The sequence below is a fragment of the Colobus angolensis genome, unplaced genomic scaffold, assembly GCF_000951035.1.
Source record: "Colobus angolensis palliatus isolate OR3802 unplaced genomic scaffold, Cang.pa_1.0 Scaffold18, whole genome shotgun sequence".
Taxonomy (NCBI): Eukaryota; Metazoa; Chordata; class Mammalia; order Primates; family Cercopithecidae; genus Colobus; species Colobus angolensis.
In genome coordinates, this window is record NW_012114932.1 from 674,819 (window position 1) to 698,304 (window position 23,486).

Here is a 23,486-nt window from a genome sequence, read left to right on the forward strand (position 1 = left end):
ACAACAAATAACCCTCAATAATATTAACAGGTGACATCATCAGATATAATGGAGGCAGACAGCAGAAATATTCAAAGTCTGAAATGAAAGACCATCAACAAAGAATCCTATAGCCAGAAAAACTACCATTCAAAACTAAAGAAACTGCAAAGCACAGTGGCTCATGTCTGTAATCCTAGCACTTTGAGAGGCTGAGACAGGAGGACTGCTTGAGCCCAGGAACTTGATACTAGCCTGAGCAACATAGCGAGATTCCATCTCTACAACAATAAATTTAAAAAAAGAAAAAAAAAAAAACTAGCTGGTGTGGTGGTGCGCACACGTAGTCCCAACGACTTGGGAGGCTGAGGTGGGAGAATCCCTTCAGCCTGGGAAGACTGAGGTGGCAGTGAGCTATGATTGTGCCATAGCACCCCAGCCTGTGTGACAGAGCAAGACCTTGTCTCAAAAAAAAAAAAAAAAAAAAAAGAAGAAATCAAGGCATTCTCAGGTAAAAACAGAGAGAATGTTCTACTTGTAGACCTGCCCTATAATAAACACAGGCACACACACACAAACATATACACACATACACAGAGGGAATTAAAATGGCATACTAAATACATTTAACACAAAAGAAGGCAGTAATGGAGGAACAGAGGAACAAAGGTGACATAAGACCTATATAAAGCACATAGCAAAATGGCAGATGTAAAACCTACCAATTACCTTTATTGGCAATTATAGTAAACATAAATGAATTAAACACTCCAACTAAAAGACAGAGTTGGGAAAAATTAATTTTAAAATGTGATCCAACTATATCTACATGGTACACACTTTAGATTCAAAGGCACAAATACATTGAAAATAAAATAATGGAAAAACATATACCATGAAAATGGTACCCAAACGAGAACTGGTATGGCTATATTAACATCAGACAATACAGACATTAAGACAAAAATTTTTGTTAGAGACAGTCAATTATGTCTGGAAGACATAATTATAAACATATATGCAACCTAAAAACACAGGCTCAAAATACATAATGCAAAACTGACAGAATGGAAAGTAACAGTAGACATCTCAATAATAGTTGGAGACTTTGATACACTACTAATGGTCAGAACAACAAGAGAGAAGATCAGCAAAGAAACAAAAAACTTGAGCAATATTATAAACTATCTAGCTCTAATAGACATGTACAGAACACTCCATCTAACAACAGAATACACACGTTTCCTCAAATGCACATAGAAGGAAAAATATGTGCATTCTCTTCTCTAGGATAGATCATATGTTGGGCCATAAAGAAAGTCCCAATAAATTTAAAAGAAGTAAAACCAGAGGGGTGAGGATGGCCAGCTAGAAACAGCTGCAGTTGGAGGCTCCCACAGAGAAGAACCAAAACGGTAAGTGAACCCTGCAGCGGCAACCAAGGTATCTAGGTTCTCTCACTGGGACTGACTAGGTAGTTGGCATGACCCATGGAGAGTGAGGAAAAGCAGGGTGGTGTGATGGCTCACCTGGGAGCCATATGGGGTAAGGGGGCTCCCCACCCCCAGCCAAGGGAGGCAGTGAGGGATCACGCTACCCAGACTGGGAAACCATGCTTTTTCCACAGATCTGTGAAACCCATAGATCAGGAGATCCCATTTGTGAGCCCATGCCACCAGCGCCTTGGATCCCAAGCACACAGCTGTGCAGATTCTCAGCGGCCACTCAGCTGGAGGCTAAGACAACAGAGTTCCCCAGGGGAGGGGTGGCAGCCATCACTGCAGCTGCCTGCTGTCTAAGACAACTGAGCTCCTGAGGGGGAGGGGAGGCCGTCATCACTATGGCTGCCTGCTGCCTAAGACAAATGAGCTCCCCAGGAGAGGGGCAGCAGGCATCACTATGGCTGCCTGCTACCTTATAAGTACTGCGTGCTAACCGATTGCGCCACTGGAGCCACTGCCTGCTACCTAAGATGATTGACTCCCTAGGGGAGGGGCAGCAGCCATCACTGTAGCTCCAGTCTGCAGTTTTCCCCCTGCTGGTGCTGGGGAGACTGGACGGTTTGGACCCAAACTGCCACACTGGCTGTGGCAGACTGCCACTTTGGGTCGGACCCTGACCCATTCTTCTTCATTGGGTGGGGCCTCCCCACAGGAATTTCAGCAACTCCAGCCAGGGGTTTAGGGACAGAACTTTGATCTCCCTGGGACTGAGGGGTGGCCATGGTCTCCATGGATCAGCAGACTTAGTCTTTCCCCCTGCTAGCTCTGAGGAATCCAGGCAGCCCAGACAAGTGGGACTCCCCCTTAGCACAGCACACCCCCTCTGCCAAGGGGTAGCCAGAGTGCTTCATTAGGTGGGTCCCAGATCCCGTGCCCCCTGACTGGGTGAGACCCTCCAATAGGGGTTGCCAGACACCTTATATAGGAGCATTCCCACTGGCATCAGGTCAGTGCCTCTCAGGGACAGAGATCTCAGAGGAAGAAGCAGGCAGCTATCTTTGCTGTTCTGCAATCTCCTTAGGTGACACCTCTGGGGGTGGGAGGGACCCAGGTGAATAGGTTCTGGAGTGAACCCTCAGCAAACCACAGCAGCCCTACAAAAAGGGGCTTGATTATTGAAAGAAAAACAAACAGAAAGCAACAACAGCATCAACAAAAAAGTCCCCACAAAAACCCCACCCAAAGATCAGCAGCCTCAAAGATTGAAGCCAGACAAACTCATGAAGATGAGAAAGAATCAGTGAAAAAATACTGAAAACTCAAAAAGGCAGAGTCCTCTTCTCCAAATGATTGCAATACCTCTCCAGCAAGAGCAAAGAACTGGGCAGAGGCTGAGATGAATGATTTGACACAAGTAGGCTTCAGAAGGTGGGTAATAACAAACTTCGCTGAGCTAAAAGAGCATGTTCTAACTCAACGCAAAGAAGCTAAAAACCATGATAAAACATTACAGGAGCTGTTAACCAGAATAGCCAGTTTAGAAAGGAACATAAATTACCTCATGGAGCTGAACATACAACATGAGAACTTCATAGTGTAAACACAAGTATCAATAACCAAATAGAGCAAGCAGAGAAAAGAATTTCAGAGCTTGAAGATTATCTTGCTGAAATAAGGCAGACAAGATTAGAGAAAAAAAAAATGGAAAGGAATAAACAAAACCTACAAGAATATGTAAAAAGACTGAACCTATGACTGATGGGGGTACCTGAAAGAGACAGAGAGAACAGAACCAAGTTGAAAAACATACTTCAGGGTATCACCCAGGAGAACTTCCCCAACCTAACAAGACAGGCCAACATTCAAATTCAGGAAATCCAGAGAACCCCAGTAAGATACTCCACGACAAGATCAACCCCAAGACACATAATCATCAGATTCTCCAAGGCTGAAATGAAGGAAAAAATGTTAAGGGCAGCCAGAGAGAAAGGCCAGGTTACCTACAAAGGGAACCCCATCAGACTAACAGCAGAAACCCTATAAGCCAGAAGAGATTGGGGGCCAATATTCAACATTCTTTTTTTTTTTTTTTTTTGAGACGGAGTCTCGCTCTGTCACCCAGGCTGGAGTGCTGTGGCCGGATCTCAGCTCACTGCAAGCTCCGCCTCCCGAGTTCACGCCATTCTCCTGCCTCAGCCTCCCGGGTAGCTGGGACTACAGGCACCGCCACCTCGCCCGGCTAGTTTTTTGTAGTTTTTAGTAGAGACGGGGTTTCACCGTGTTAGCCAGGATGGTCTCGATCTCCTGACCTCGTGATCCGCCCGTCTCAGCCTCCCAAAGTGCTGGGATTACAGGCTTGAGCCACCACGCCCGGCCTCAACATTCTTAAAGAAAAGAAATTTCAGCCCAGAGTTTCGTATCTGGCCAAACTAAGCTTTGTAAGTGAAGGAGAAATAAAATCCTTTTCAGACAACCAAATGAGGAGGGAATTTGTCACCACCAGGCCTGCCTTGCAAGAACTCCTGAATGAAGCACTAAATATGGAAGGAAAACCATTACTAGTCACTGCAAAAAAAAGTACAAAGGCCAATGACATTATGAAGCAACTACATCAACAAGTGTGCAAAATAATCAGCTAGCATCATAACAGAATCAAATTCACACATAACAATATTAACTGTAAATGTAAACAGGCTAAATGCCCCCAATTAAAAGACACAGAATGGCAAACTGTATAAAGAGTCAAGACTCATTGGTGTGCTGTATTCAAGTGTGCCACTTATTATTTTGAGATATGTTTCATCAATACCTAGTTGATTGAGAGTTTTTATCATGAAAGGATGTTGAATTTTATCAAAGGTCTTTTCTGCATCTATTGAGATAATCATGTTGTTTTTATCTTTTGCTCTGTTTATGTGCTGTGCTGAATTACCTTTATTGATTTGCATATGTTGAATCAGCCTTGCATCCCAGGGATGAAGCCAACTTATCATGGTAGATAAGCTATTTGATGTGCTGCTGGATTTGGTTTGCCAATATTTTATGGAGGACTTTTGCACCAATGTTCATCAGGGATACTGGCCTGACGTTTTCTTTTTCTTACTGTATCTCTACCAGGTTTTGGTATCAGGATGATGCTGGCCTCATAAAATGAGTTAGGGAGAAGTCCATCCTTTTCAATTGTTTGGAATAATTTCAGAAGAAATGGTACCAGCTCCTCTTTGCACCTCTGGTAGAATTCAGCTGTGAATCCATCTGGTCCTGGGCGTTTTTGGTTAGTAGGCTATTTATTACTGCCTCAATTTCAGAGCTTGTTGTTGGTCTGTTCAGGGATTCAACTTCTTCCTGGTTTAGTCTTGGGAGGCTGTACCTGTCCAGGAATTTATCCATTTCTTCTAGATTTTCTAATTTACATGCCTGAAGGTGTTTATAGTATTCTCTGATGGTTGTTTGTATTTCTGTAGGAATAGTGGTGATATCCCCTTTATCATTTTTATTGTGTCTATTTTATTCTTCTCTCTTTTCTTCTTTATTAATCTAGCTAGCAGTCCACTTATGTTACCAATTTTTTCAAAAAGCCAGCTCCTGGATTCACTGATTTTTTTGAAGGCTTTTTCATGTCACTCTCTCCTTTAGTTCTGCTCTCATCTTGGTTATTTCTTGTCTTCTGCTAGCTTTTGGTTTGTTTGCTCTTGGTTCTCTAGTTCTTTAGTTGTGATATTAGAAAGGTTTATTTGAGATCTTTCTAACTTTTTGATGTGGGCATTTAGTGCTATAAATTTCCCTCTTTAAACTTTTTTAGCTGCGTCCCAGAGATTCTGGTACATTATCTCTTTGTTCCCATTGGTTTCAAATACCTTCTTGATTTTGGTTTTAAATAACCTGATTTTTGCCTTACTTTCTAACCCTATTTTTAAATTTTGTTTGCACTTTGGTGTTACATCTATGAAACCATGGCTTAACACAACAAGATATACTACTATGTTTTCTTCCAACAGTTTCATAGTTTTAGCTCTTACATTTAGGTCTAAAATCCATTCCAAGTTAATTAATTTTGTATGTAGTATAAGGTAGAGGTGCAATATCATTCTTTTACATGTGGACTTTTTTTTTTTTTTTTTTTTTTGAGACAGAGTCTTGCTCTATCCCCCAGGCTGGAGTGCAGTAGCATGATCTCGCCTCACTACAACCTCCGCCTCCCGAATTCAAGCGATTCTCATGCCTCAGCCTCTTGAGTAGCTGGGATTACAGGTGCCTGCCACCGTGCCTGGCTAATTTTTAAATTTTTAGTAAAGACGGGGTTTCCCCAAGTTGGCTAGGGTGGTCTCGAACTCCTGACCTCAGGTGATCTGCCTGCCTCGGCCTCCCAAAGTGCTGGGATTACAGGCGTGAGCCACTGCACCTGGCCCTACATGTGGATATTAAGCTGTCCCAGAACCATTTGTTGAAAAGACACTTCTTTCCTTACAGAATTACCTTGGCATTATTATAAAAAATCAATTTACTTTGGGAGGTCAAGGCGGGCAGATCATGAGGTCAGGAGATCAAGACCTTCCGGGCTAACATGGTGAAACCTCGTCTCTACTAAAAATATAAAAACATAGGCGGCCAGGCGCGGTGGCTCACGCCTGTAATCCCAGTACTTTGGGAGGCCGAGGCGAGTGGATCATGAGGTCAGGAAATCAAGACCATCCTGGTTAACACAGTGAAATCCCGTCTCTACTAAAAATATAAAAAATTAGCCAGGTATGGTGGCGGGCGCCTGTAGTCCCAGGTACTTGGGAGGCTGGGGGGGGGGAGAATGGCGTCAACCCAGGAGGCGGAGCTTGCAGTGAGCCGAGATAGCACCACTGCACTTCAGCTTGGGTGACAGAGTGAGACTCTGTCTCAAAAAAAGAAATCTATTTAAATAAGAGTTTATTTTTGGACTCTTCAGTTTTGTTGATCTATGTATCTATCTTTATGTCAGTACAAATCTTGATTACTGTTACTTTGCAGTAAGTTTTGAAAATGGGAAGTGTGAATCTTTAAATTTTGTTCTTTTTCCAGATTGTTTTGGCTGAGTCCCCAATATTTCCACATGAATTGAAGGCTCAGACTGTCAATCTCTGCAAAAATAAAGCTGGAACTTCTTTTTTATTCATTTTGATGATATTGTAACTGGAATTTTAATCTTAATTTCATTTTTTGGATCATTTATTGCTAGTGTATAGAACTATAGAGTTTTGGATATTGATCTAATGTCCTGAAATCTTGAACTTGTTTGTAACTTTTGATAATTTTCTTGTAGATGCCTTAGAATTTTCTGTACATAAAATCAAGTTAGCTTGAGCAACATAGTGAGACTCCATCTCTTAAAAAAATTTAAGAAGTTAGGCATAGTTGTGAGTGCCTGCAGTTCCAGCTACTTGGGAGGCTGAGGCAGGAGGATCACTTGAGCCCAGGAATTTGAGGCTGCAGTGAGCTATGATCATGCCACTGTACTCCAGCCTGGATGATAGAATGAGACATCACCTCCTAAAAAAAAGAATCAGGTCATCTGTGAATAGAGATAGTTTCACTTCTTCCTTTCTAACCTGAAGGGTTACTTCTCACCCCACAATGCCTTATTGCCCCAGCTAGACTCTCCAGTATAATAAATAAAAATGGCTAGAGCACACATCTTGCCCTTGGTTCCTGATCTTAGGGGAAATAAATTAATCTTTTGTTATGAAGTATGATGTTAGGTGTGTGTTTTTCGTAGATGCCCTTTATAAAGTTGAAGAAGTTTGCCTCTATTTTTAGTTTGTTCAGTGATTTTATTACAAAACAAATATCAAAATTGTTGGCACATTTTTAGTGCTTTTTCTACATTTGCTCTGGTTTGGATATGTCCCCTCCAAACCTCATGTTGAAATCTCATCCCCAATGTTGGAGATAGAACATAATGGGAGGTGTTTGGGCCATGGGGTGGATCCATCAAGAATAGATAAATGCCTTCCCTTGGGGGAAAAGTGAGCTCTCACTCTATTAGTTCCCATGGCAGCTGGTTGTTAAAGAGAGCCTGGCACCTTTCCCCTCTTTCTTGCTTTCTCTCTTACCATGATTATCTCTGCACACACTGGCTCCCCTTCACCTTCTGCCATGAGTGGAAGCAGCCTGAGGCCTTCGCCAGAGATCCAGTCTTAAACTTTTTCAGACATTAGAATTGTAAGCAAACAAACCCATTTTCTTTATAAACTAATCAGCCTCAGGTATTCCTTTATAGAAACACAAAATGGACTAAGACAACATTCACTGAGACGATCATGTGGTTTTGTCCTTTATACCATTTAAGGGTGTATTACACTTATTTTCTTATTAAAAATTTTATTTTAATTGACAAATAATAATTGCATATAATTATTAAACACAATCTGATGCGTCAATACATGTATACATTGTGGAATGAACAAATTGGGCTAATTAGCATATCTGTCACCTCAGATATTTATTTTTTTGTGGTGAGAACACTGAAAATACTCTTTTAGCTATTTTGAAATACACAATCCATTATTAACTATTGTTGTCATGCTGTGCAACAGAACACCTGAACTGAAACTTTGTACCCACTGACCAACGTCTCCCCTTTCTCTGTCTACTGCCCCCACCCCCAGCCTCTGGTAACCATCATTCTACTACCTACTTTTCAAGTTCAATTTTTATTTTTATTTTTATTTTGAGATAGAGTCTCGCTCTTTCACCCAGGCTGGAGTGCAGTGGCGTGATCTTGGCTCACTGCAAGCTCCGCCTCCCGGGTTCATGCCATTCTCCTGCCTCAGCCTCCCGGAGTGGCTGGGACTACAGGCACCTGCCACCACGCCTGGCTAATTTTTTTGTATTTTTAGTAGAGATGGTTTTCACCATGTTAGCCAGGATGGTCTCAGTCTCCTGACCTCTTGATTCGGCTGCCTAGGCCTCCCAAAGTGCTGGGATTACAGGGGTGAGCTACCACGCCCAGCCTCAAGTTCAATTTTTTTAGATTCTACACATAAGTGAGATCATATGATTATTTGTCTGTGCCTGGTTTACTTCACTTAACATAATGTCCTCCAGGTTCATCCATGTTGCTGGAAATGACAAAATTTCCTACTTCTTTTAAGGCTGAATAGTATTCCCTGTGTATATATATCACGTTAAAAATCTACTCATCTGCTGATAGACACTTAGGTTTTTTCCATGTCTCTGTTATTGTGAATAACTTACAATGAACATGGGAGTGCACATATCTCTTTGACATACTGATTTTAATTCCTTTGGGTATATACCCAGAAGTGGAATTGTTGGATTATATGGTAATTCTATTTTTAGTTTTTTTGAGAAAACTTCATACTGTTTTCTAAAATGGCTGTATTTACAATATCACTAACAGTGTACAAGAGTTCCCTTTTCTCCACATCCTCACCAATACTTATCTTTCATCTTTTTGATTATAGCTTATCTAACAAATGTGACGTGATATGTCACTGTGGTTTTACTTTGTGTTTTCTGATGATTAGAAATGTGGAGCATTTTTTCATTTATCTGATGTCTTCTTTGAAGAAATGTCTACTCAAATCCTTTGCCCATTTTAAAAATAGGGTTATTTGTAGTCTTGTTATTGAGTAGCTTGAGGTTCCTTGTGTATTTTGGATATTAGTCCCTTATCTGACATGTAATTTGCAACTATTTTCTGCTAGTCTGTAGGTTTTCTCTTCGTTCTATTGTTTTCCTTACTGTGAAAAAGCTTTTTAGTTTGATGCAATCCCATTTTCTATTTTTATTTTCATTGCCAGTGCTTTAGGGATCATATCCAAGAAAGCCCTGCCTAGATCAACATTAAGTGTTTTCTCCTATGTTTTCTTCTAGTAGCTTTATCATTTCAGGTCTTCAATCCATTTTCAGCTGATTCTTGTATAGGGAGGTGAGGTAAAGGTCTACTTTCATTCTTCTATATGTGGTTTATCCAATTTTCCTAACATCACTTATTGATGAGACTCTCCTTTCTTCATTGTGTGTTCTTGCCATCTTGGTCAAAAATCAATTAATGGTAGATGTGTGAGTTTATTTCTGGGTTCACTATCCTATTCTGTTGGTCAATGTGTCTGTTTTTGTGCCAGTACCATGGTGTTTTGATCACTATAGTTTTGTAATATGCTTTGAAATATGGTAGTGTGATGCCTCCATCTTTGTTCTTTTTGTTCAAGCTTGCTTTGGCTATTTGGGGTCTTTTTTGATTCCATACACGTTTTAGGATTTTTAAAAAATTTCTGTGAGGAATGACATTGGAATTTTGATAGAGATTGTATTGAATCTGTAGATTGCTTTAGGGAGTATAAACATCTTAACAATATTAATCCTTCTAATCCATAAACATGAGATATCTGTCAATTTATTTGCATAATCTTTAATTTCTTTAATCAATATTTTATAGTTTTCAGTAAACATGTAGATCTTTGATTTCCTTGGTTAAATGTACCCCTAAAACTTGGTCAACATGGTAAAACCCCATCTCTACCAAAAAATACCAAAAAATTAGCTGGGCGTGGTGGCATGCACCTGTAATCCCAGCTACTCAGCAGGCTGAGGTGGGAGAATCCCTAGAACCTGGGAGGTGGAGGTTGCACTGAGCCAAGATTGTGCCACTGCACTCCCGTCTGGGAGACAGAGGGAGGCCCTGTCTAAAAAAAAATTTTTTTTTTAACTCCTAAGTATTTTGTTTTTTAAAAATACCATTGTAAATGGGATGGCTTTTGTAAATTCTTCTTTAACTTTTATTTTTGTAGAGAGGAGGTCTGACTATGTTGCCCAGGCTGGTCTCAAACTCCTAGGCTCAAGTGATCCTCCCATCTCAGCCTCCCAAAGTGGTGGTATTACAAGTGTGAGCCACCATACCTGGCTTGTTTTCATAATTTCTTTTTTAGACAGTTTGTTGTTATTGTATAGAAACACAACTAATTAGGTGTTGTCTCCTGCAACTTTACTGAATCCGTTTTCCAGTTCTAACAGGTTTTTTTGTAGTCATTGAAATTTTCTACATATACGACCATGTCAATGGCAAACAGACAATTTTATTCCATCATTTCCTATTTGGATGCCTTTTCTTTCTTTCTCTTGCCTAACTGCTCTGGCTAGGACTTCTAGTATTGTGTTGAACAGAAGTAGTCAGAGTGGACATCCTTGTCTTGTTCCTGATCTTTAAAAAAAATGCTTTCAGTTTTTCACTGTTGAGTGTGAAGTTAACTATGGGCTTATCATATATGATATTTATTGTTTTGAAGAACATTCTTTCTATATGTAATTTGTTGGGAATTTTAAAATCATGAAATGAAGAATTCTTTATATGCTTTGCCTGCATTTATTGAGATGATCATGTTTTTTTCTCCTTCATTCTGTTAATATGGTGAATCACATTTATTGATTTGTGTATGTTGAACCAACCTTGTATTCCAGCGATAAATCCCACTTGATCATGGTGAATAATCCTTTTAACGTACTGTTGAATACAGTTTGCTAGTCCTTTGTTGAAGACTTTTGCATCTATGTTAATCCATGTTACTGACTTACAGCTTCCTTTTCTTGTAGTGTCTTTGTCTAGCTTTAGTATAAGGGCAACACTAGCCCCATGAAATGAGTTTGGAAATATTCCCTCCTCTTCAATTTTTAAGAAAAGTTTGGGAAGTATTATTATTAGTCTTTAAATGTTTGGCAGAATTCAACTGTGAAGCCATCTAGTCCTGGGCTTTTCTCTGATGGGAGACTCTTAATTACTGATTCAAGCTCTTTACTAGCTATTAGTCTGTTCAGATTTCCAATCTCTTCATGATTAAGTCTTAGTAGATATGTTTCTAGGAATTTATCATTTTCTCCTAGGTTGTCCAATCTGTAGGGATATAATTATTTGTAGCAGTCTCTTATGATCCTTTATATTTGTGTTGTCAGTTGTAATGTCTTCTCTCTTTCATTTCTGACTTGAGTCTTCTCTCTTCTTCTATTCTAGCTAAAAGTGTCGATTTTGTTTTTTCAGAAAATAAACAAGTTTAGTTGATTTTTCTTTTTTATTTTTTTAGTCTCCATTTCATTTACTTCTACTCTGATCTTTCTTATTTCTTTCCTTCTGTTAACTTTGGGGTTAGTTTTTTCTTATTTTACTAGTTCCTTGAGGTGTGACACTGCGTTGAGATCTTGCTTCTTATTTGATGTAGAGATTTATTGCTATAAACTTTCCTCCCAGAGCTGCTTTTGCTGCATTCTGTAAGATTTGATGTTTCCATTTTTATCTCTAGATATTTATTATTTTTGTTATTTTTATTTATTTTTTTTCGAGATGGAGTTTCACTCTTGTTGCCCAGGCTGGAGTGCAGTGGTACAATCTTGGCTTACTGCAACCTCCGCCTCCTGGGTTCAAGCAATTCTCTGCCTCAGCCTCCCAAGTACCTGGGATTACAGGTGCCTGCCGCCACACCTGGCTAATTTTTGTATTTTTAGTAGAGACAGGGTTTCACATCTTGGCCAGGCTGGTCTTGAACTCCTGACCTTGTGATCCACCTGCCTTGGCCTCCCACAGTGCTGGGATTACAGGCATGAGCCACTGCACCCAGCCTATTGTCTCTTTTTATAACTTTTGACCTAAAGTCAACTTTGCCTGAAATAGTATAGCTACCCCTGCTCTTTTTGTTTCCATTTGCATGAAATGTCTTTTTTCATCCCTTCACTTTCAGTGTATGAACGTCCTTTATGGTGAAGTGAGGCTATTGTAGGCAGCATATAGTTGGGTCTTTAAAAAAAATCTATTCAGGAACTCTACATCTTTTGATTGGAGAATTTAATGGATTTACATTCAAAGTAATTACCGATAGGCAAGGACTTATTTACAAGTGCTGTTTTAATTGTTTTCTGGTTGTTTGCAGATCCTTTGTTCTTTTCTTCCTGTATTGCTTTCTTCCTTTGTGGCTGGATGGCTCTGTAGTGGTATGTTTTGATGCTTTTATCTTCTGCATATTCATTACAGGCTTTTGCTTAGTGGTTACTCAGTGGCTTACATAAAACGTCTTATACTTACAACTTGCTACTTTAGGCTGATAACAACATTGATTGCATAAAGAAACTCTATACTTTAATTCCCCTCCTCCTACCCTCCACCTTCAAATAGGCCCTAGTGTCTGTTGTTCCCTTCTTTGTGTCCATGTATAGCTCCCACTTATAAGTGAGAACATGCAGCATTTGGTTTTCTGTTCCTGCATTAGTTTTCTTAGGATAATGGCCTCTAGCTCCATCTGTGTTGCTGCAAAAGACATAATCTCATTCTTTTTTATGGCTGTGTAGAATTCCATGGTATATACGTTCTTTTTTTAAATAACCTAGAGCTGTTTCTCTATTTTGTCACTCCTGTCCTAAGTCATTTGTACTCAAGTCTCTCATCTGTCTTCCCCCAGGCTATTCCCTTTCCTCTCTTTACTTCCTCAACCCATTTAAATACACACACATGCGCGTGCACGTGCACACACACACACACACACACACACACACACACCCTCCTGGGCTAGGCCGTTTCAGCTTAGGAAATAAAAAATAAAATCTGTTGGCTTATGAGTAGCCTTTACCTGCAGTCAGAGAGGCATACTGCTATCAAGGAAGTCAGTCTTTCATGCTCTCAGTTTCTTTCTTCAGGACCATTTCCTCTAGTCCTTTTCTTTCAAACTCATTTTCAGGAAAACTAGGCCATTAGTCATTTACTCCCTCATTCTAAGTAAGTTTTTGTCACTTGTTACTCTGAGTAAAAGGTATTTAAAAGTCTTTATGTTAATTTTTTTCTTTCTTTTATTTTAGGTTCAGGGGTACATGTACAGGTTTGTTATATAGGTAAATTGAGCAGCATGGAGGTTTGGTGTCCAGATTATTATATTGCCCCAACAATAAGCATAGTACCTGATAGGTAGTTTTTTGATCCTTACCCTCCTCCCACCCTCCACTCTTAGTTAGGCCCTGATGTCTGTTGTTCTCTTCACTTTTTTTTTCTTCTTGAGACGGAGTCTCACTCTGTCACCTAGGCTGGAGTGCAGTGCTACTATCTTGGCTCACTGCAACCTCTGCCTCCTAGGTTCAAGTGATTCTCCTGCCTCAGCCTCCTGAGTAGCTGGGATTACAGGCATGTGCCACCATGCCTGGCTCATTTTTGTATTTTTAGTAGAGATGGAGTTTCACCATGTTGACCAGGCTCATCTCGAACTCCTTCCTGACCACAAATGATCCACCTGCATCAGCCTCCCAAAGTGCTGGGATTACAGGCATGAGCCACTGAGCCTGCCTGTTGTTCTCTTCTTATGTCCAGGAGTACTCAATGTTTAGCTTCCACTTACAAGTGAGAACATGTGGTATTTGGTTTTCAGTGTTAGTTCACTTAGGACAATGACCTCTAGCCCCATCCATGTTGTTGCAAAGGACATGATCTTGTTCTTCTAAAATGGCTGTGCAGTATTCCAACGTGTATATGTACCACACTTTCTTTATCTCGTCTACCATTGATGGGCATTTAGGTTGATTCCATGTCTTTGCTATTGTGAATAGTCCTGTGATGAACACATACATGTGCATGTGTCTTTATGGTAGAATTATTTCTTTCCTTTGGGTATATATCCAGTAATGGGATTGCTGGGTTGAATGATAGTTCTTTTTTAAGTTGAGAAATCACAAAACTGCTTTTCATAATGGCTGAACTAATTTACGTTCCCACCAGCAGTGTATAAGTGTTCCCTCTTCTCTGCAGCCTCACCAGCATTTGTTATTTTTTGACTTTCAATTTTTTAATTTTACTTTTTACTATTTTGAGACAGGGTCTTGTCCTGTCACCCAGCTGGGAGAACTGTGGTATAATCAGTTTGCTGCAGCCTTGATCTCCTGGACCCAAGTGATCTTCTTACCTCAGCCTCCCAAACAGCTTGGACCACAGGCACATGTCACCGTGTCCAGGTAATTTTTATTTTTATTTCTGTCAAGATGGGGTCTTGCTACATTGCCCAGGCTGGTCTTGAACTCCTGGGCTCAAGTGATCTTGCTGCCTCAGCCTCCCAATTTTTTTTTGACTTTTTAATAACAGCTATTCTGAGTGGTCTCAGATAGTATCTTGCTGTGGTTTTCATTTGTATTTCTCCAGTGATTAGTGATGCTGAACATTTTTTCATGTGCTTGTTTGCTGTATGTCCTCTTTTGAAAAGTGTCTGTTCATGTCTTTTGCCCACTTTTTAACAGGGATTTTTTTTTTTTGCTTGCGAATTTAAGTTCCTTACAGATTCTGGTTATCAGAGCTTCATCAGATGCATAGTTTGCAAATATTTTCTCCCATTCTGTGGCTTGCCTGTTTATTCTGTGGAGAGTTTTTCTGTGCAGAAGCTCTTTAATTAGATCACATTCATCAATTTTTGCTTTTGTTGCAAATTGCTTTTGGTGTCTTTGTCATGAAATCTTTGTCAGGGCCTATGTCCAGGTAGTTTTTTTTAAAGTTATTTGAAAATCTTTCAGAGTTTTTATAGTTTTAGGTTTTACATTTAAGTCTTTAATGCATTTTGAGTTAATTTTTGTATATGGTGTAAGGAAGGGGTCCAGTTTCAATCTGCATATGGCCAGCCAGTTATCCCAGCACCATTTATTGAATAGGGAGTCTTTTCCCCATTGCTTGTTTTTGTCAACTTTGTTGTAAATGAAATTGTTGTAGGTATGCAGCTTTATTTCTGGGCTCTGTATTCTGTTCCTTTGGTCTATGTGTCTGTTTTTTTGTATCTGTGCCATGCTGTTTTTGATACTGTGGCCTTGTAGTATATAGTTTGAAGTCAGGTAATGTCACACCTCCAGCTTTGTTCTTTTTGCTTAGGACTGCTTTGGCTATTCAGGCTTTTAAAAAAATTCTGTATCAATTAAATTTTTTTTTTTAGTTCTGTGAGAAATGTCATTGGTAGTTTAATAAGAATAGCAATGAATCTGTAAATTGCTTTGAGTTGTAAGGTCATTTTAACAATATCGATTCTTCATTTCCTATCCATGAACATGGCATGTTTTCCCATTTGTTTGTGTCATCTCTGATTTATTTTAGCAGCTTTGTAATTCTCCTTGTAGAGATCTTTTACCTCTCTGGTTAGTTTTATTCCTAGATACTTTATTCTTTTTGTGGCTATTATGAACGGAATTATGTTCTTGATTTGGCTCAGCTTGAATGTTGGTGTATAAAAATGCTACTAATTTTTTTCACCGATTTTTGTATCCTGAAACTTTGCTGAAGTTGTTTATCAGATCTAGGAATTTTTGGGCAGAGGCCATGGGGTTTCCTAGGTATAGAATTATAACATCTGTAAACAAAGATAGTTTCACTCCTCTTTTCCTATTTGGATGCATTTTCTTTCTCGTGCCTGATCGCTCTGGGTAGGACTTCCAAACTAAACTCTTCTTTTATTTGAGATGGAGTCATGCGCTGTTGCCTGGGCTGGAGTGCAGTGGCATGATCTTGGCTCACTGCAACCTCTGCCTCCTGGGTTCAAGTGATTCTCCTGCGTCAGCCTCCCAAGTAGCTGGGATTACAGGTGCCCGCCACCACACCCAGCTAATTTTTTGTATTTTCAGTAGAGACAGGGTTTCGCTATGTTGGCCAGCCTGGTCTCAAATTCCTGACCTCGTGATCTGCCTGCCTTGGCCTCCCAAAGTGCTGGGATTACAGGCGTGAGGCACTGTGCCTGGACTTACCTCTTTTTAAACTTTCTTTTCTTTTTGTTTCTCAGATTATATAATTTTCAGTGACCTATTTTTGATTTCACTAATCCTTTCTTCTGCTTGATCCAGTCTGCTGCTGAATCCTTTTATTGAAATTTTAAGTTTAGAGTATTCTTCAGGTCTATGATTTGTTTGGTACTTACATATACTTTCTATTTCTTTCTTGAATTTCTCAGTTTATTCTTTCATTGCTCTCCTGACCTCAGTAAACATCTTTATGAACATTATTTTGAATTCCCTGTTGGATGATCACATATCTATACTTCACTTGGGCTGGTTTCTGGAGATTTATCTTATTCTTTTGTTTGAAATATACTCCTGTTTATTTTCCTTGATGCTCTGTGGTTCATTTCTGCCTATGAGATAAGACAACTATTTCTCCCAATCTTGTCAGATTGGCCTTGTGTAGAAGGATCTCACCAATCCATCCATCCAGAGATTCTAAGGTGCCTTTCAAATCTTTGTGTTTCTCCAGACTGCTGTCTCTGTTTTGGGTGACTTCCTGGAGCTTAGGATGTGCCATGTCCTCTCCATACTCTGAAACTGATAACTTAGGAGCCAGACTCTTGTTATGTAGCTGCAAAGTTTAAAGTATTGGATGCATGCTCCAGTTTATTGTATCTTCATGGTAAAGTTGAACACGGGCATTTATCTCCCACTGTCACTGCACTAAGCTGGGGAAGTGGATTTGTTGCAAACACTGCATGTCTACGCCTTGGCTTTCCGTGATCTAGGGCCACTCAGGAATGCAAAGCCCCATTCTCTCAGGGTTAGGTTATTAAGGAGATAGTCTCTTGGGTGGGAGCTATAGAAGTTGTGGCACTTGATGTGTGGCCAAACGCCTTCCAGGAAGAATGGGTACACTTGGACTTATCACTGTGGTGAGCCAAAGGAAAGGCTCATGAAGTACTGAGCCTTGGCTCAGGCTGCTAAATGGCTATTATTTGTTTTCTTCATTAGCTCCCTGAAACAAGTTCAATATAAGTCAAGCTACAAAGCAGCCACTGGAATTATGTGCCATGAGACCCTTCTAACGAGAAAAATTGGAGCTGCATGTTCCTGCTCCTTTTCTTCACTGCTTCAAAGGGGTGTTAGCTCCTGCAAGTGTTTGTGCGCCCACTTAAAACCATCTTTGTTCTGTGATCTGGGGAGATTCATAAATGCCTAACTCTTTCTGCTCCTAGAACTAAGAGGTTTGGCATAGAGTCCTTTGGGAGGTAACTATAAAAGTTGTGGTACTTGATGCATGGCATAAACCCCTTCCAGGGAGAAACGGGAGGTGAGTTTTTAAAGCCACTTTTCTGTACTGATCCTGGGAGATGAAGACCCTGGAAGTAGTTATGTGCTCATATAAAACTGCAATTTTTTTTTTCCTGAGGTCTAGACAGCCTTATATATATGCAGCTTCCTTTGCTCCCAATGCTAGGAGGTTTAGGATGCAGTCCTTTGGGTAGAAGCTGTAAAAGTTGGAGCACTCATATGTGGACAATTCTTTCCAGTAGGGATTAACAGGCCTGGAATTATTCCTGGGATAAGGTGGGGGAGAAAGCCTGTGAAGTACCAATCTGCTTCTCAGGCTGCTGGTGGGCCAATACTTGCCTGTCCCTTTACCTCGTGAATGTAAGTGAGTTAGAAGCCAGACCACCAAGTAGTCATACATCCCTTACAGGGAGAAACAGGGGAACTGTGTTTTTAAGCCCCTTCTCTGCACTGTTTCAGGAGGATAAAGCCCTAGAAGTGCTTGCATGCCCATATGAAACCACGACCTTTCTCATGTAGTCTAGAGACACACGGAAGCCAGTCCTCTCTGCTCCCAGAACAGGGAGGTTTAGGATGCATTCCCCTGGGTAGAAGCTACAAAAGTTGGGATGCTCCATGTGTGGACAAACTCCTTCCAGGAGAGGAGTTTGTCTGAAATCATCACTAGGGTGAGCTGGGGGAGGAGGCTCAGGAAGTGCCAATCTGCTGCTCAGGCTAGCAGCAAGCTACTACTTGTCTGCTCCTTTAACTCCCCAGTCTAAGTCAGTAAGAAGCCAGACTGCCACATGTGCACTGAAAGAATTTGTCTGTTCCTGAGAGACACATGGAGATGTATTTTTGGAGCCCTTTCTCTGAGTGCTTCTAGAGGATAAAGCCCTGGAAGTGCTTGTGTGCCCATATAAAATTGCTGCTTTTTCCTCGTGATCTTGAGATACTTACATGTGTCAAATTTCCTCCCCTCCCAGAGTAGGCGAATTAGGAGCGAAACCATGGCAAATCTTAGAATTAAGGTGGTATATGTAAAGTCCAAACTCTCCTCTCCACAGGGAGCAGGTAAATGTTAAGGATTTCGTTCCTGATTTTATGGTGCAGTGCCAGGGGTGTGGTCTGTGCCTGAGTGTGCCTCTCAGCTTTTCCTACCCATTCAATGTGGATGTTTCCTCAGTTGCCTGGTGGGTAAGAGTCTTTCAATTGGTCTCCTTCTCTCAGAGGGAAGTGATCCATGAATAGATGTTTATATGGTGTCTGTGGGTGGAGGGAAAGTCAGGAGCTTCCTATTTTTCTGTGTGGCTCATGCCATTCCTTGATGATTTTCACATGTTAAGCCAACCTTGCATTTCTGGGATAAATCCTACTTGATCATGGTATATAATCCTTTTACTTTACTGTGTTGGTGGATTCAGTTTGCTAGTATTTTGCTGGAGATTTTTGTGTTTATATTCATAAGGAGTATTGGTCTGTAGTTTGCTTTTCTTGTGATGTCTTTGTCCAGTTTTCTTACCACAGTATTTATTAATGACCTCATAAATTGAGTAGGTAAATGTTCTCTCCTCTTCTATTTTTTGGGATAGTTTGCAAAGGACTGATATTAATTCTTATTTAAAAATTTGGTAGAATTCACCAATTAAGGCATCTGGTCCTGGGCTTTTCTTTGTGGAAGTTTGTTTTTTTTTTTTTTTTTTGAGACAGAGTTTCGCTCTTGTTGCCCAGGCTGGAGTGCAATGGCACGATCTTGGCTCACCACAACCTCTGCCTCCCAGGTTCAGGTGGTTCTCCCACCTCAGCCTCCCGAGTAGCTGGGATTACAAGTGTGCACCACCACACCCGTCTAACTTTGTACTTTTAGTAGAGACAGGGTTTCTCTATGTTGGTCAGGTCAGGCTGGTCTCAAACTTCCACCCTCAGGTGATCTGCCTCTGCCCACCTCGGCCTCCCAAAGTGTTGGGATTACAGGCGAGAGCCACTGTGCCTGGCTGGAAGTCTTAAATTATTAACTTGATATCACTATTTGTGATGAGTCTTTTTAAGATGGATATAATCAGAAGCATTAAATTATACACTTGTGAAAAGTATGAATTTTATGGTATAATTGTATCTCAATAATACTGTCATAAAAAAAGAAAACACATACAAAGTTCCATATTCAGTGTGGTGGACAGAACATGTTCCCTTACCGTGGCTTCTCCTCAAATCCTTTAAAATAATAGCCAAGAAAGAGAAATGCACAGACCCACACAAAGAAAACAAGAGGGGAGAAGATGGTAAGCACATGAGGTCAACAAATACTGAAAACTTGAAAAAGAAGAAACTGGTAACTGACTTAACAGACCTGGGAATACCAAGAGCCAAGGGCCTTTGGGGATGAGAAGAAGAAGAAGCAAGGCACACCAAACTGAAGCACCACTAGGCACCTCCCATAATCTAAGGTATGAGGGCTAAGAATAGGAAGATTAAAGTCTAACAACCCCTCTGCTATCTCATGTCACTAGCTAATAAGTCTTTCCCTGCCCTGCCAGAGTACTGAGGGCTGTTTTCTGGAGGAGTTGATCACTGAGGGTCTGTCTTCAAGGATACATTAACAGCTGAGGACTGAGGTGCCAAAATGAAAATAGGCATTTAAAGAAACTTTACCTGCTGAACTGGAAGACTCACAGCCCCTTTTTGCTATGTGGTTCCTAAAATATTGGTAGATTACTCTATTTCCAGAATGCAGAAAATGAAATACACAGAGGTTCCTCTTCAAAGGAACTTTCCTCCCAGTCTAATTAAGAATAGATAGTAACCTCTCTTAGAAGCAAAATTTACTCAAAGACCAGTGCTAATATTCTTAAATTCTGCTAGCTGTAATAAAGAAATCAATATACTCTGTTCTCAGCTTTCACATTTTAGCCTAGATATTTGCCCTGGCATGCCTGAACCAATCCAAGCAAGCATTAGGTCATAGCCTATTCATCTCCCTTATTTGGAAGTGTTTTTGCCTCTCTCAGCATTCCACAAGTTACTTCTTCTCTTCCTTTGTTCTCCTCTACCTTTGCCTCTTTTGGGAAGTTCTAAGTTGCTAGCCAATTGAGTCAAGTATAGAATGTGAGATCCCGTTCCAGCCAATGGAAACCAGACACAGCAGTAGGGTGGATGGGTCAGGTTATAGATGACCCTGTCTCCTTTGTTTGTGTGTGCTCTTGTGGCTGGACTGCTGGCGAGTGCACCCTTTCTGCAGAAAGTAAACTAGCCTTGCTGAGGAATCCTTTGTCTCAGTGTTGATCTTTTGCGACACTGAACTCCTGTGCCCAACACAGGAGAAGTGGAAGACTCCCCTCTGGGGAATGAACAAGTCCAAGTCCTGCAGATACAGGAATTAGGGAATGCTCTGACCAAAAGGGCAGATCCTCTTTGGCCATCTACAGGGGAGCCTGCTAGAGAAAGCCCTGCCTATACATAGAGTTTGTAATCAGCACTAAAGGACTTCACTTTTAGATACACACTATCATCCAGGAGTTTCTACAGGAAAGTCTGTAGGAGGAGAGTCTCCAACACAAAAGATAGATACTGAAATAAATAAAAGCAGTAGGGGAGAAAATCTCTAGGAAAAAAAAGTGACCTGACATCTGATAAATTTGACCATAAGGCAAGCTGGAAGAAGAGATATGTTAGAAAGATGATAGCAAGAGTGGGAAATCCTCACCAGATTTGAAGACCAAAACAAAACATAAGCAAATAAAAAAAAAGAGGCAGTTAATTTTTATAGAAACAATAAGTTTGACAACAAGCTTGTCTAACCCATGGCCCATGGGCCACATGCAGCCCAGGATGGCTTTGAATGCAGCCCAAAACAGATTTGTAAACTTTCTTAAAATACTTATATATATATATGTGTGTGTGCGCGCGCGCGCGCGTATATATATGTGTGTGTGTGTGTATATATATATATATTTGTTTTTAGCTCATCAGCTATCATTAGTGTTAGTGTATTTAATGTGTGGCCCAAGACAATTCTTCCAATGTGGCCTAGGGAAGCCAAAGACTGGACATCACTGTTCTACAAGAAAAGAAACATAATCCCAGGACAGTCTTGGCTCACCACAGTACTTATTTAGCTGTAATAAAGAAAAGATAAACAATATAAACAATGCAAACAAAAATATATGAAAACTACATTGGGAGAATGGGAGAAAGGATGTGTGTGAGAGAGGAATGATTCTGGAGAATCATCTTCATTTTCCATAGAAAGGGAAAAATAGATAATAACTAATAGCTAAAAATAGTAGTAGAAGCTTCCTGAAGAATAGCAAACGAATTGAAAGTGGCTGCCTTTGTGGAGCAGGGACTGGACATGAGTCAGGCTGAGCCAGGAAACCACTATATTTTTAAAAAAAATTATTCCTGGGCTCAATCAATCCTCCACTTTAGCCTCAAGAGTAGCTAGCACTACTAGCTAAAAAAAACCAGGTGTTTTGTATTATGAACGTTGTAGTACACTTTGGCTTTTTAAATTATGTATAGCAATCTGTGATAAAAATAAGCCCTTCAGTGTTCCAGACCCAGAGTCTGGCAGCAAATGAGCAGTGCACACCTTGCTCTCTAAAGGCATCTTCCACAAATATATTTAAATGAAAAAAGTTGTCATCATTATTATTATTAAAGGCATTAAAACAGCAAATCCTAATTTGTAGGTACAAAATATAAGGGTAACTAACTGCCAAGTTACTAAGAAAGGAAGGAGTCCTGGTTTTCCCACAACCAGTGTGGGAGTCTAATAGAGGCACATGATCACAGGGCTGCCAATAGTCAAGGAAAACTTGGCAGTGTTACCAGGGTCCAGCTGCGTGGGGACACTGCTGGCTTTCAGCTTCTGGAGGCCAACACTCAGCTGTAAAGTAGGGCTGGTGAATCCTACACCCGTGGCAATGCTAGTCACTTGCACTCATCCCTCTGACAGGGAAAAAGCCCCTGGGGAGTGTTGGCTCCCAGATGAAAGGTGTTCTACTGCCTACCTTGAGTTCATCTTTGCTCTGGAAGTTGTCCAGGAGGTGCTGGAAATGGGTGTCACACATCTGGCGGAGCAGTGAGAGAAGGCAGGACACATATTCGCCCTAGGGAGCAACCCAAAAAAACACTTAGCATGGCCAATTGCAAGGGCTGTGTTCCCCCCATCCATAGAGGGCAAGGAGAGAAGGGAGGGTCTGAGATGGCCCCAATGATCATGGAAGAAAGATGACAAATATGGCCCTCTAAAGCTTTCTTTTCTGCTAATGAAAGCCTGGAGGGACTGGGGGGGAATAAGGTCTCTGCAGCATGGGGCTACTGAAAAATCTTAAACAATAATAAAGTAGTATTGCAAAGTGAGACAAATATTCTCCCTTTTTTTCCTAGGAAAGTTTTGGCTAAATAGTCCTTTGCTGCCAAGGCACTGTACTGAAGTCTATAGAGGATACCTGGAACAGGGGAGAGCTTAACCTTCCCTGGACAGAATTTGGATTCTGCCGATCCTGCTGGGCTACAGCAGCCCTTATACAAGGACTTCTTTGGAACCTCCTAGAATTTGCACAGGGTTACTGGACTGGGCAAACAAAACACAGCAGATCAATATGCCTGTCTGAAAGGCAGAGGAGTTAAAATTGACCTTTTTGAGGGGACAAGCTATGGGCTTTAAGACAAGTAGAAATTAAAGGATAAATACCAATGTTCAAAATGTCCAACTGGGATACATGGAATAAAATCCTGCTTTAAGGACTTCAAAAACCATCTTATAGCAACTTTTGGCATGGAGCAGACAAGCATGGCCTCCTCTTAGTTGCCTCTTTAAAAGGGAGGGAGAACATTTACTTTACTTGGGCAATTTTCAAATATTTATGAACTTGTGAGAAAGTGACAACAGTTTTTAGTCTCTCAAACCCTTTCTAGGTCTCTGAAATTATTATTCTTGTTTCTTGAGACGGAGTTTTGCTCTTGTCGCCCAGTCCGGAGTGCAATGGCACGATCTTGGCTCGCTGCTACCTCCACCTCCTAGGTATAAGCGATTCTCCTGCCTCAGCCTCCCGAGTAGCTGGGATT

The 23,486-nt window shown here is 40.7% G+C and overlaps 1 protein-coding gene across 1 annotated transcript in view; it reads right to left on the reverse strand.

Moving 5' to 3' along the window:
• The window catches only part of DOCK3 (dedicator of cytokinesis 3), a 606,207-nt gene that overhangs the window by 77,028 nt on the left and 505,693 nt on the right, over nt 1-23,486 (reverse strand). The window contains exon 26 of the mRNA XM_011939302.1: nt 22,427-22,525. Coding sequence (XP_011794692.1) covers nt 22,427-22,525 — 99 coding nt within the window. The remainder of the gene's footprint in view (nt 1-22,426; nt 22,526-23,486) is intronic.